Source organism: Perna viridis, chromosome 12 (assembly GCF_037379345.1).
Source record: "Perna viridis isolate PV_CMFRI_1.1 ecotype Kerala chromosome 12, ASM3737934v1, whole genome shotgun sequence".
Taxonomy (NCBI): Eukaryota; Metazoa; Mollusca; class Bivalvia; order Mytilida; family Mytilidae; genus Perna; species Perna viridis.
Genome location: NC_142456.1, coordinates 8424682 through 8439944, shown reverse-complemented (window position 1 = coordinate 8439944; position 15263 = coordinate 8424682). Strand labels below are relative to the sequence as shown.

Sequence of the window (15263 nt, the reverse complement as noted above, 5' to 3'; positions counted from 1 at the left end):
TAATTTCTCGCAAATTTTACCACAAAAGATATCTACATTGCACCCACTCTTACTAGAAGAATATCTAAAAAATTTAACCTAAAAAAATGTTTCGCCTTGCTCCGCTCAGCGAAATTTTAACAGTCCCTCCCCCTAAATCTAAAATCCTGGATCCGACCCTGAAAACCGTTTTATAGTCCTGTACTACTATTATAATTATTTCAATGTGGCCAGAACTCGAGTAAACCAGAAACTTGCCAATAAAAGCGAACAAAATGGTCCCACAAAAACTTGTATTCAGACTTCAGTACCAACTAGTCAAGATAGAGGAAGTTGTAAGCATGAATGGAAGATATTAATAAAAATTATACATAAAAGAATAAATCTATTCAGTAAATCTTTTCTTTATTTTGCATTAAAATAAATAAATAGACAAAATATATGTTACACGACATCCGACATAAGCCCATACATTCCAACAATAAGCAAACATACATTTCCAAATCAAACAATAGATCACGACAGAATTCGCTGAATTTTGCTTAAAAGCTTCCACTACATTTACTGCTATACTTTCGTTGTGAAATATCAGTGTTTAAGTTATACGAACAGCCAAAATACTGTATATTGTTTTTAGTCATACTGTATAATGTCAAAGAAAACCCACAGGAGTTTTTAATATACATGTTAGCATTTTCAAAAATCAACACGCATGCATTTCATTAAAGAATGTTAATCACATTCAATGAAATGAATAGGTCTAGAAATATAATTATGTTAACTGAGTAGTTTCTTCCATTCCAACATTTTACCACACTCGCTCATAAAATGGAGGGATTTCAGCATGAATGGAATGAGGCGTCTGCCTTGGCAACTGAAGTTTTGGCGCACAGCACCATTTAAAATGTCCACAATAAATAATAATGCTAGAATGTCTACAGTTTTTACAAGTTCTGTAACATTTCTTTCAGTAGAACATGTATATCCATATTTCCATTGATATGTTTGCAGAACAGGTTCTCAAGCATTTTACTATTGATTCCATATAAGGCAGGCAGACACATAAGTAATTTCGAATAGTGCATACGGTCATTTGGTCTCGAGACACGCACGTGCTCTTGTAGCAGGCGTTGAATCATCGAGCTGATCTGTTCAACTTCATCTTTTCGTTCTATTCCAGAATATCCTGAAGTGATAAATATAGATGGAGGTTAAAAGGGCAATTAAGATAAATAAAACAAAGTTGTATACGTGACTGCAATAAATAACATTAATTTTTAACCTTTTCTGCCATTGCCTTAATCAGGTCGACGTAATCGAATTGGTACACTAAGGTCAATGTCCACATCAGGTCAAAGCGATTTAATAAATTTGTTGGCAGATGGCCAAACAGCCAACCAAAACAAAGATAGCTGACCGCAGTTGTCCGGTCACGATTTTATTGTTGGGTTTCAGCCGTATAGGTCAAGCAGAGTACACAAGGAGAATTTTGAAGGTAATACAGAAAAATCGAAAGACCTTCATTTTAGTGCGTAACAAAACTAGCAATGACGTTAGCAACAAGGCCGCAGACGCAAAACCCATTCAAATTAAATGAGGCGTAGTAATTTAGGAGAATTTAACTTATACTTGACATTACTGTACGAGTATCCCGTTTCAGATACTCAAGGTTGATTAAACAGTTCTTGTTACGTGTAATTAAATACACACCTTTGAATATGTTAAAAATAGTTTAAAAGTCCTGGCAGTTTATCAAAAATAAGGATTTATAAAGGGAAATACGTCCAAGGGCGTACTTTTAGAAATTGACCTACAAATTTCAATGTTATCGCTTTATTAAGTTTGATGGTCGCCAAGGACGGGAGTGATTTATGTCAGTTTGAAGGGCGTTTTGTAATAAAATATTTTTCGTATTTGAGTCACGTCATCTCTGCACTTATAAGTAGTAACATCTTCGCGCCACATCCTGTGACCGATTACCATATAAAATGAACAGTAATGTATACAGAGCACTATTTATTGCATCAAAATTCTAAAAACAGACCACCAAATGAAACGTACCTTTGTTCGACATTCCTTTTTAGGACTATTTGATAAATGTCTGCAGCCCACACAAAGTATTACCTAATTTATGGAAACGAAATAAGGAGACAAGTCGGATCAATTTCAAGGAAATAAAGATACAACTTTTCCATAATGTATACTGAAAAAAACTTTCCTGTAAGAACCGTTTAAATGCGACAATAGACGGAAGGCCAAGAATTTATTAATGCTATGTAAAATCTCCATCTTGAGGGGGGAAATAAAGGAAAATCAACTAAGCATGATTAGTCCAATTAAACAGGTTGTTGAGCAGGGCCTGATCTTAAACATTAAAAAAATTTCAAGGACTTAATACTAATTTTGAAATATAATATTCAGGTGTCGGAATATACTAGTTTAAAAACTAAAATTGAAAAAAAACTTAACCGCGCTTGATGTCGTACATTCGAACCGAAGTCAATAACCCCACCAACTCCGTCTGACCCGGATGACTTTGAAACACCTGCCTCCGAGGCAAGTCCTTTTGTTTGATCCTACGACTTTGTACAAACGATACCAACCAAATGTCCGCCAAATGACACCGTCTCAGGTCAAAAAGATGCACACCCAATTTACCACAAAGACACGTCGAAAATTCAAGGCTAGCGTAGACAGTTCTCAATTGATGCATTGCACCATTAACGAAAATTTGAACTCTCAGGTCACTAATTAAATATAATTGAGTGAAAAATTCTAACAAGAGAACTGAATTTTCGGAAAGCAGAACAGTACCACGATACAGTAATTAACATATAGGACACGATAATTACATAAATTGCATATGTTAAACTGAGAAAGCAATGACGTCGATGATGTCCTATTTATACGTATATGTTATATATTGTACTTAGGTTAATCTGAAAGAACAATATTTGAGACCATTAAAACTAATCTGATCCAACAGAAATATAACTAAAATAACACACTAAACAGACAAAAAATTACTTACCAGTATTAAATAAGACGGCCATTCTGAGGAATGCATACTCTTTCTGGTCGAGGTTCATAGCCTGGAATTTTTTAACAAAGGTCTGTATAGTTTCGGCAGATTTCATAGTTGGTTCTTCTGGGGACTGTGTCGCCTGCGACTCCTCAATGTTTGAACCGGAATGATGTATAGGTGTAACCACGAACTGGAAATTGTCCTCTGCCATATATAAAAGCATGATTTTAGTCCATGAATTCATGATGAGTGTTAATTTGTCGTTGTGAGTTAAAGAATGAAATTCTGGAACTGACTTCACAAATTGTACTATTTTCACTAACCAGTCTGAAACTCTAGAGCCGACTGGAAGCAAGTTTTTCTTTGCAAGAGTCACACGAGTATTTCCGGTTATTTGAATAGCTGGTTTACTATCGCAGTCCGAATCACTATCGCTGTCATTAATTGTACCAACGCCATGCAAAGATTTACCAACACATAAAAGTTTTCTAAGCATAGATACGTCACCATTTTTTACTTTAGATGCATCATCATGAACATTCAGATCTGAATCGCGAGATTTGGTCCTTTGTGAAAGATCCATAGGTTCATCTTGCAGAGAACAATCAGAAAATGGAGATGGCGGCAGTGGCGACATTGAAAACCCGGAATATCTTGGCAAGTCTAAACTAGATGATAACAAATGTGGACTACTTGACGGAACGTTTGGCGATGAGATAGAGTGTGGTGGTGACATTGCTTGAAGGGGAGATGTCATTCGAGGCGATGCTGAGGATGCCAATCTTGGAGACGTAGAGTACGGTGATCTACACGGTGAAACTCCTCTAGAGTGGTCGTGTGGTGAAGACATACTGGATCGATGGATAGAGTAATTATTGAAATGTGAAGGAACTTTTAGTTTTGGTGAATGTCGCTGAACCGGTGAAGTTGAATACGGAGAGAGTCTGTGAGAAGTTGGAGAGAGTCTGTGAGATGTCAAATGAGAATACGCCGGTGGAACGTCACCTAGTAATACACTTTGTAATGTATTTGACTGTTTATGATCACCTTCTGTTGGGACAAAATTTGTGGAATTGTGAAATCTTCTTGGAATCATCATTGGCGAGCTACTAGCTTGTGGTAATCTCCCATACGAGTTAGAATTTTGACTGAGTAAAGAATGAAATCGACTATTATCATCATACGATACAGGTCTACATGCGCATATAGATCCTCTGTCAATATGCACGTCATCCATAGTTCAATTCACTATTTCTGAAATTAAAAATAACACACCCTACTTAAAAATTTAAAATTGATCGGACAAACATTATTAGTGATATATGTATTCAAGCAATATTATTATTCAGGTTTAACTTACTAATAGTCATTTATTTCGGTTCTCCCCAAATAAAATCTGATTAGTCTACATGACAATTGATATATGCAGGCACTCATTATATTATGTTATGTACCTACATTCAGAAGTTGGACGTGGCAAGATACAAATCGTTGACCCTAAAAATATATCACCACATTGACCCACTAAACTAGTTTTAGTTTCTCAGGCGAATAGTTTTTTTATACCAGTTCACTCCACCTTCGCAAAAACGTAAATACCACTGTTCTAATAACTTCAATGTGCAATCAATGAATAAAATCCTGCCGCTGCACTTAATTGATTAACCAGAACTATTTCAATCATAGACATGCATATATGTACTTTAACGACTCTTTTGTCTAGATCAATGTGGTAAACCATCTGTCGAGTACCCCCAAAATGATGCGCCATTTGGCACGCAATCGTGTGTTATAGACAAACAATCAACCAATGAGAAGCCTACATTTTTTCCAAGGACAGGAGTAATTTCAGGACAAAGAATATGACTTATTCTTCGGATCTCGATCAATAAACCTCTTTACGTCAATCAGACTAACCCGATTGACAAATAGTACGGGAAAAAGTTCATGCCGACTTTTTCCTATCTCGTCTGATGCAAAACAACCCTAAAATCAATTATATGATATAATAAATTTTCTTCAGTGTTTATTTTTGGAAACTTTAGACTAAATAGTTCTATATTTAACGGGATACAATATGTTAGAGAAAATCAGTTAACTTATCTAAAATCAGATTTGCATCTTATCCAATTGAAAAGCATCCATGTGCGATATTAACTGATTAACTTCACATAGGGAAACGATTGTTACAATTATGCCATTTAGCGAATTATCATTATAATGACACAGTATTATATGTTTTAAATGTTTACATTGTAAAAAATACATCTTGATCATAATCATTACCTACAATAGTAAAGTAAATTAATTTGGTTGAATCAAACGACATCTTCTTAAATCATTATAACAAAATCACATAGTATTACTACAACCCTGGTCTTTTCTAACTTTAAAAGTTCCTTAATTCGTTTAAATATAATAGCAACACAAAGACCCAATTTCTTTGTTTAAATTTGAATTCTTTATCTTATTACCGAACAAAAATCACATCAAAAATATATGGATCAAAACAAAACTTAACATTTATATTATTACTGTTTTAGAAAAAGAGTAAAAAAGAACAATTAATACATCAAATTAATTAAATTAATTAAATAAATGACTCACCAAATAAATAATAACAAGAAAAATATCCTTTTGAAATAATCCGTTAATATACTAAGTCTATAAACTATTGTCACTGAATTTAAATTTCCTTTATCTTTAACACCTTCTCTCGTCAAATGTTCTTTTCGTACTGAGGAGCTTTCTCATATACTACGACATATATCTCGAAAGTGCACTCGCCCCATTCGCATTGTGACCTTATTCAACCTTGACTCTACTACTTCCTTGAATAGTCGACTTCATTTGCATGAAATATAATCTCAAAACAAAATTAAAACGCCCATTTTTGTACATATATTGAGTTGTATGGTTTTAAAATTTAAATTATAATTTCAATACTGTTATTATTCAAAGAATAATATAGAAATAACATTAAAACTCTTAAATAATGTGAAATAAAATGAAATTAATCTATAGGCGTGGTTTAGTTTGGAGATTATAGCTACTGACGTCAAGACCTTGAAATTGTCATCACAACCATGCGAAAGACATTGACCCAGATTGACCAACTTCTAAAAATAGCTGTGGTTTAGTTCTTTTGTTCAGAAATACAGTTACGAGGTAACAATAGAGATTTGAAACGATTCTTCAATGGAGGATGTTTGGTAATTTTCTTTTTTCTTTTTGTAGTTTAAGGTAGAAAGAAATCAGTTTGTTGACGAAAAGAATGACTTAGCAATTTCATTGACCAGTCAATGGTAGTTATTAACAATCGGACGATAAATCGACCCTTTAATTCTGATTAGAGTGGTTGTTTACTAGTCCCAGAAATAAATAATTTGGTGTTTGTTTATTTTACAAAACAACCATCCCAGATTCTTGCATTAGACATTACCCGAATTAATATCGGTCAATATATGTTTACGTGCGTCATGAATGAAACAACGGGAAGTGCGCATGTCTATAAAAGTTATTTACAGTACAAAGAAATCAATAAAAGAGTACTTTTCGTGATTAATGGAATGTTATTTACGCTCCCCGCCTCGGACGACCTTGTTACACTTACATACGTAGTTGTGATTTATATTGCTGCTTTTTAATTGATGTAGAAAGCCTTGTGAAAACTAAAAAGTCATTGAAAGAGAGCTATTTCCGGCTATATCTTAAAATTCTATTGTGGCTATTTATAAAGAACAGATTGTTATGATCTAATCTGATACATTCTTGCATAGAAACAGTCCGGGAAAAACAGACATACAGAACTACAGATTAAGGGTAAAATGTTTGGTCAAGCAGATTTGATCTAAACGGAACTCCTCTCCTAATAAAACCACACATTAACTGTGAATAGGAAGTTGACAAAAACTATTTTTGTGGTAAATATAATTATTGAATTCCATAAGGAAAAGCAAATGCGTGATCATATCAATTTATTTCTGGACTGTGTTGTTAAAAGGTAGTGTTTTATGAAGCTAAAATTATTACAAATGTCAGTTCTGGTGATAAACAATTCGTAGTCCTTTTAGACTTGTTTGTATTTTGACCTCAAAATCTGGTTAACCACATGTCTGGTCCTGTTTTTGTGCTTTACAGAGAACACGTTAAATCATAAAATGAAGAAATAAGTAAAAAGTAAACATCAAAGGGTAATTAAGCACTATCGTTTTTTTTCAAGGATGAATGTCTCATTGGCAGTTATACCTCATCTCCTATTTTTAACTTGTTAAAACTATAGGACTTCTGTTCTTAGTTCAAACTTTGAGGTTTCATATGAAGGATTTATTTATATTTCCTTATTATTACAAGATTTTTGGGTTTCCATGACAATGAGGTTTATTTGATTTAATTACAATTGATAATACTATTATCTTTGTTGTTGACTGTTTACTGGTAAATATGGCCAGTCAGACCCAACAACTTCATCTTTCTGTGTTGGTTATATGTGATGTTAAATATGAAAGAATTTTAATTAAAAAAAAACTATCAAACCTTCAGATATTTTTGTTCTTATTTGTTTTAGCTTTAATATACCTTTATAATAACGTTTTTACAGTACAAGGGAGGCAACGACCACATATCTTCTTTCTAATAGTCACAACGGTTATTTCCCTTTACAGGTTCTTTGACATGAATGAAAATACGAAAGCGCCTTTTCTTAGACAAGTAGTAGCGAACAAACTCAGAATTTCAAAGCGCTTTCCAAAGAAAACCTTACTATTGTTAAGACTTTTTTTGCAAAAATAGAATAAGATGTATTGTCCCAATAATGACTCCAAACGATGGGGGATTATATATACTTATATGCCCGCACGTCTCATCGGCACGTTTGTTTGCTAATCAAATTATTATTTCTGATGGAGCAGTGTAGCGAATAAAGTCGTCATATCCTGAGACGTTTATATATATGTATTAAAAAAAAACAACAGAAGAAGATGGTTAACAGTTCTACATGTACTTACTGAGAATGGTATACCTGTATACTGTTTTCTCCTTTTATTAAAAAAAAAAATCAAATTAATACGAAATGAAAATCAGTTTTTAAACTCACACCCTAACCCAAACCCCCCCCCCCCAAAAAAAAAAAAAAAAAAAAAAAAAAAACATCGAACAAGTAAGTGAAGCCCAGCACCAAGAAGTATTCCCTGGCGCAATAAAAGGAATGTGACCTCAGTGTTACAGGGATTTAGAATGTAAAACTGTATATCCGTTTTATTCATAAAATTGTATTGTATTGAGAACTGAGGTTTATTGTTTAGATCATAATGAATTTTAGCATTGTTTTTAAAACAAAACAATGATACCAGACGCGGAAATTTTTCCAATGTGTCGGTTACCAGGTGAAATGAATTTGTACATGCTTTTCTTAAAAACCCTCACTTTGTCAAGTTGTGTCCGGTGTCTATGATTGGAATAAAAAAGAAAAGAAAAGAAAAAAAACCGGTAAGGAAAAGACAATAAGGATAGTATTTTAAATAATGGTCGAGCAGAAACAAAACAGAAAACAGCATTATACTACAAGACCCAATGTAATTAAATATAACATATAACAGTTGAGTCACGAGTCTCAATGTATAAACCAGGCTTAATTGAGTATACGTGATGGCCTAAATTGTGACACGAGCCTGTACTAGAAGTCTATTTTGAAAGACACAAGGACATTTGTAAGGACTTATCGGAAATTTGTAGAAAAAATGAACGTAATATTACCTCATGCGCAATCACTAACAGGTGGTGTGTTCCCAAAGATTTAACCAGTTTATTTATTGCAAAAAGGGGCTCATAAAACATTTATTCTTGATAGAATAACATAGGGAACCAAGGTTATAGCAGTAATCAAAAGAATGTAATCCAGGAACAAAGGCCAGACATGGAAAACAGACCAACACAATAAAGAACATGAAGTAACCAAAATCATACATACAAATTACCAAAAGCAAATGAGTAACTTGGACTCCACTAAAAACTGGGAGCATGGACCAGGTGCACCGGTAGGGTAAGTATCCTCTGCTTTTCTAGAAACTCTTGCCGAGGTGCTTATAAAAAGTCAAGTCCGGGGTAGACGAAAGAGGAAAGGAAAACTATGACACGTTGAATGAATCAGTTTTCATGGCGTAGATGTATAAACCTATTAATTATTTGTATCACTACAAATTATTTATGTGGTTACGAATAGCTCATTTTAAATTGGCTTTGGTTTTATAGCAAATCAATTTACTGTCGGTGATATTGTCTCCCTTGATTATCCTAAAATATCTCGCATGAAAGGTCCTTTTGAAGTTTTTGTTCGTAGTCTTGTATGTAGTCGATGCAAAGTCGAGTCTGTAGGATACTCGTCAGAATATGACTATCCAGTAGCTTAACAGCTTTATTGAGACTCAAGTGTACATGCGAACTTCGCGTGTATCTGAGGGCAGGGCAGTTCGTTTCCCATACAAATCGAACGACGCCTACCAACGAATGATAAAGAAATCAATGAAATTGAAATTTTCAACATTAGTAATCATTTGTTTATCAACTAGCTATTCCGGCTAGTACTAGTACAATAATGGCACCATTAAACTTGTTACCTGTTTCCTGCTTTTGACGTTGCTCCTAACTGAAAAGGTAACGTGGGGACGATATCATACAATGGAGGAATAATGCTTACCGTTATTCGACACCCTTTAATTGTGTAGTAGAATTTTTTTAATTGCAGAATAAATTAAGCTAAAAGCTGTTTTAACATCTGCTTTCTACGCTAACGAGTCTCCAACGGATGACTCATAAGGTCTGAAAATATGCATAAGTAAAAAATGAAAACGACTCCAAGTTAGTTTGTTTTTTTGTTTTTGTTTGTTTAATTTTGTTTTTGTTTTTTGTTTTTTTGTTTGTATATTTGGTTTTTTTTTTTGTTTTTTTTTGTTTTTTTTTTTTTTGGGGGGGGGTGTATGTTTAAGCTAAGAGCAAAACTGTAGATAGTGAACAGTATAGAAAGGATTTTTTATTTCCCAAAAGGGTTCCAGGTTTAAAATTGGGACGGAGTCTTACCCTCGCCCGGCCTTAAAATTTGAGATAATTTGATGTCTTGTATTATTAGTCAGGTGCCTACGCATTATGTCTGTTTACTCTTGCACAGAGTATAGGCCACCGACAATCTGCCTCCATCTGACTCTGTTCTGGGCGTGCTGCACAATTGACGGCCAACTGTAGCCTGCTGATGTCATTTCATCTTCTACAGATCTTCTATTTCTTGGTCGTCCCGTCCTCGTTTTCTTTTCCCCTGTGGATTCGAACGAAGTGCCTGTTTTGTTTCTTGGATCCTATTGAAGTTAGTGTCCTATCCAGGCCCACTTTCTTTTCTTGATCTGCATTTGAGGAGGAAGTGGTTTCAAGAGATCCTTGTTGGTAATGCTATTGGGCCAGTAGGAGTTTAAAATCCTGCAAAGGCATCTGTTGATGAATGACTAGATAGTATTGTCTGATGCTACTGTTGTTCGCCATGTTTCTGATCTGTATAAGAGCTTTTACGTTGGAGTTGAAGATCCTGATTTTGGTGTTTTTGCTGACCTCTCTGGCGTTCCATACTTGTTCCAAGAGAAGAAATGCTGTTCTTGCTTTGCATATTCTTACTTTGATGTCATTATTTTTCCGCCTATGGTGTTGACTTTACTGCAAAAGTAAGTAAATTCGTCTACTCTTCAATATTTCCGCCATCTACCATTTTTGGATCGGTGGTGTTGATTTTATCTTCATTACCTTTTATTTTTCCTGTTATTTTGAAACCGACCTTGGCAGCTGTTTCTTCCAGTATTGATTTTTTTTACTGCTTTGGCTTTGCTTGTGTGAAAATAGGGCCAAATTGTCGGCAAAGTCAAGATCATCGAGCTGGTCGAGGAGTGTCCATTGGATTCCATATCTTCTGTTAGTACATACTTTCATGATCCAGTCAATTGCTAACAAGAACAAGAGCGGTGAGCGGACACATCCTGACGAACTCCCCTCAGGACTGGTCACTTTTCGGTTACATATTCTCTATGAAATACCCTGCAAGTCATGCCTTGACGTGTATTGCTGATAATTGCTACATGATTCTCGGGTATACCGTAGTGTCTCATGATCGTCCATTGTGCTGCTCTATCTACACTATCGAAAGCCTTATCAAGGTCAATGAAATTGATTTAAAGTTGTGAGTTCCATTCCAGTGATTATTTTGTGATGATTGTGAGAGTTGCTGTTTATCTTGTGCAAGACCTATCCTTTTAAAGCCTGTTGATGGTCTGTCAAAAGTTCGTCTACAGATATCTGCATTCATTCTAAAATGATTTTGTTGAAAACTTTTCCTGGTGTTGACAATAACATAATACCACGATAGTCTTTGCATTGACTTAGGTCACCCATTTAGGACGTTTGATGATGAAACCCTCTTTCCATTCTTTTGGTATGGTTTCGTCCTGTCGTATTTTTCCAAAGAGTTGATTGAATGTGTTTACAGTTGTTTCAGGGCATACTTCATTGCCTCTGCTGGTATTCCATTTGGTCCTGCTGAATTGCTGCTGTTGAAAGATTTTATGGCTTTTCTTATTTCATATTTACTCGATGTAACCAGTGTTATGGGGATGTCATGTTCTGCTGGTGGTATATCCGTCGTTGTTTCTGGTCTTGGTCTATTTCAAAGTTTTTCGAAGTGTTCTTTCCTTTTAAACTTTTATTTGTCAGCTAAGGACCTTTCCGTTGGTATTTTTTAGTTTTTATCAGGTGCAGATCGTTTTCCTGACTCTTCTTGTGATATTGTACTTATCTCTCATATTTCTATTTTCTGCCTCTGTTTCTGCTTGTGTGGTTTGGTTATCGATAAACTTTTTCCTGTCATCTAGACTTTCTTTTTGACTTCATTGTGCTTCTGTTCGTACTCGCTTTGAAGCCTGTTTATGTCAAATTTTTTCTTGCATTGAGAAGCTTTATGTTGATGATTTTTTCTTTCTTCCAGTGTCCATGGTTGCTTGCTGTATCCATGGTTTGTTGCTGGTCTTCTTTTTCCCAGTACGTGTCTCTATTGAAGTTATGAAAAATTCTTTAATTTTGTTTCATTTTCCTTCCATTGAGCTCTCATCGTCAAGACGAAGGTATTCCAGCTTTTCTGAGAGTGTCTGATGATACATGACTTGATCTTTGCTGATTTTTCTAGCCTATCCACATTGTATTTAAATTCTGGTTTTATTGTCGCCATATCTCTTGAGTTTCAGTTGGATTTTTCTAATATTAGTTGAAGATTTGATAATAGATCTTCCTCTCGTTTTAATCTCATGTCAAGAAGTGTTCTCCGGAATTTCTTGTTAATGCAAATATGGTCTATTTGGTTTCTGGTGTTATGATTAGGTGATATCCATGTTGTTTTGTGTGCGAAAATTGTACCTCCAATGACTTGTTTGTTTTCTGAACAAAAGTCTGCCAGATGTATTCCATTCTCACCTACTCCATGTTTTCCCATGATGTCTTGATATCCGATGTTATCATTTTCAACCTTGGCATTAAAGTCTCCCGTCATCAGAATGATCTCTCTTTCTGTTCTCTTGTTAACGATGTTTTGAAGCTGATCATAGTTTGTTCTTTCTCATCTTCCTCTGCTTCATTCGTTGGTGCATAACACATGATTACTGTAAGTATTATTCGTTTGTGTGTGGTAATAAACTTTGCTGCAAGTATGAGTATTATGTTTATTGGTTCCCATCCTATGAGCGATCTTGCTGCATTTTGTGACATAATGATGGCTACTCTCTTACATGTTTTGCGTTTTTATCTTTATGCCCTGAATAAATGATGGTCTCACTACTGGCTAGTCTAATTTGCCCTGCTTCGCTCCATCTAGTCCAGGATTTCTGGTTTATAGCTCCTTATCTCATTTGTAATATTTGCAGCACTTCTATCGCCTTCGTACATGGTGCGCACGTTCCATGTGGCTGCGCTGATAGGTTCGCGTGTCGAAAGGATATTCGGCCGTTTAGGTGCCATTGCTCCAATACGCTTGGGTACTTTACGTTGGTTACCTCTAATATATGTATTTTTGTATGTGTTTCTGTAATCCAATTTATCCACTGATCGGGGGATTTGCATACCCAGTTTCACCATATCCCTTAATTTTGACTCCGCCGACTCCTTATCATAGATATAGACTTGAACTTTGAGGTCTGCAGAAGTTGGTTTTACTTCAGAGTTTCCTTCTCCTGGACTGGTTGCCTACCATGGCTGATGAGTCCTGTCTACCCACATGAATGTCGAGCACAACTAACAGTTTTCATTATTGGGTTTGAGATCGGAGTTTTTCTTTTCCTAGATGGACTGCCTTTCGGACTTATCCAAAGCACTGGATTTAAGGCACCAGAACCTCGCCTTCGCTCCTTCTCCTGCTCGTTTAAACACTTCCAACCAACGGGAAGGTAAGGGTTGATCTACGGTTGTCAGAGGCTATCAGTTCCGCGTGCCATAAGGAGTATTTAATTAATTCAGGGAGCTTATCTCCTATACCACTCCTAGGTATAACAACCTTCTGTAAGAGGTCGAAGTTGAGTATTGATATTTTGATGCCTTTTAAGTTTTACATTAAATAATTTTTTCTTCATAATTTAACAAAATATTTAGATGTGAGCCATTTTGTTTTGTTAAAGATACAAAACTAGTGAATATCCTTACTCTGTATGACAACATTACTGTTACTGGTTTACTTCCTGTCAAACGGAAAACGGGCTCTCAGTTCTTATACGGTCATAGGTTAAAGTTGATGTATTGTTTACCGTTATGAGGACTTAGTATTCTATAAAACCATGATTCTGTTCTATAATTGTATATAAAGTGCCATGTCTCTTTTGCATAGCAATATCTTTTCCTCTCCATTTTGAACATGAAAACTTTATTCAATCTAAGGTAATTCAATAAGATTTCATATCAGGACAGGACCACAAACAATATTAGGTACTGCAATAGGATTACGATAAATTTCATTTAAAACTGATTCCTGCATGAAGTACAGATTCCATCTGAAAGTCAAAGAAAACATGAAATTCATTTTCCCGACTTTGATTCTTATCTCTGAAAAAAAAAAAAAACCAACAAAAAACAAAACAAAACAAAAAAAATCAAAACGACGACAAAAAACAAAACAGTGTTTCTATTTTTTAATTTCTGAAATCACATTGCAAGATGTTTGGGGGACAGACGATTAGACAGAGATATAGTGAAATACATCTATCATAAGACATGGGTTAGTTTTAAAGAAAAAATCCATACTGCTTTATGTTTACTGACTATTACATTGTTACCAATGACAACTTCATCTTCAGTTACTGCTGCGTGATAATGGACTCCTTTGCAATGCTTACTGGGTTATTCTATATTCCGTTTAATTCTTATTATTGTAATACCATCCTTTGTTTACAGCTGTGTGCATATCTTTTATTTTATACATGTGTATATAGTTAGTACTGACAATCCAACCATGATTTTCATGATATCCGTACTGTGTAGTGCTAAATATTTCTAATAATACTGTTTTGCATGTAAAACTTTTTGGTTTTCTACCTTTAGTACATAGTAACAAGTAAGCATAACGCACTAGGAATTTGACTCTAAGAACTAGCCCGCATTGAAATTTTACCCAAAAACTGGACCGCAGAAGTCATGACTACAGATGCCGATGCTGTTTTGTGAGAGAAAGTCTCCCCGGGTACTATTTGGAATATTTTGTTTATACCCTGTACATTAGGACTTACGTAGCTACACATGTACTCACCATTCTGGCCCTGAATGATGGTGTGGTGATGGGGAAAGGGTATAAAATCAGACCAAATAATAGAAAAAAGGCGTTTCATGTATGGCTGCATTTCATTTCAAGGACATCTTGTAAAGGGGAAGAGGATCAAGAAAAGGGAGATTCAAGGCTAATATTTGCCTCAGTCATGAATGGACAAAAATCGTATTATTGTGATGCTTTAGGTTGCAAATTGTTATTTATGTTCATTTTGATTACTACTCGGTTAATTATTGAATTTCATCAGTTATTATTTTATTCTTTGTTTGAATTTTCATTTGCTGAGATTGGGAGTTGAGTTTTGCCATTTTGAATTTATTATGTGCAGATTGTACAAAATTTTCAATGTAAACCCATGGAGCATCTCCTAATTTTATTTTTTGTTTCATTTGATTTTCTGATTTCTTTATTTCTTTTTCAGTTTGTAAAACC

General features: G+C 34.9%; 1 protein-coding gene across 2 annotated transcripts; it reads right to left on the bottom strand.

The window, feature by feature from the left end:
• Nucleotides 1-367: 367 nt before the first annotated feature.
• On the bottom strand, nt 368-5743 carry LOC148601084 (uncharacterized). Of its 2 annotated transcripts, none has more exons than XM_088554832.1 (3): nt 5612-5743; nt 3011-4258; nt 368-1165 (listed from the first exon to the last, which is right to left on the bottom strand). In XM_088554832.1, exons 2-3 carry the CDS (start codon nt 4239-4241, stop codon nt 924-926), a joined length of 1473 nt encoding a protein of 490 aa, XP_088410958.1. In that variant the 5' UTR covers nt 4242-4258; nt 5612-5743; the 3' UTR covers nt 368-923. The 2 variants fall into 2 exon arrangements, with proteins under 2 accessions (XP_088410958.1, XP_088410959.1); XM_088554833.1 differs by lacking the exon at nt 5612-5743 and adding an exon at nt 4707-4784.
• Nucleotides 5744-15263: the final 9520 nt, after the last annotated feature.

Coding starts and splice junctions, on each gene's coding strand:
- LOC148601084 (XM_088554832.1), bottom strand. CDS start 4,241: ATGGATGACGTGCATATTGACAGAGGATCTATATGCGCATGTAGACCT. Junction 1,166..3,010: donor GGCCGTCTTATTTAATACTG/GTAAGTAATTTT, acceptor TTATCACTTCAG/GATATTCTGGAATAGAACGA.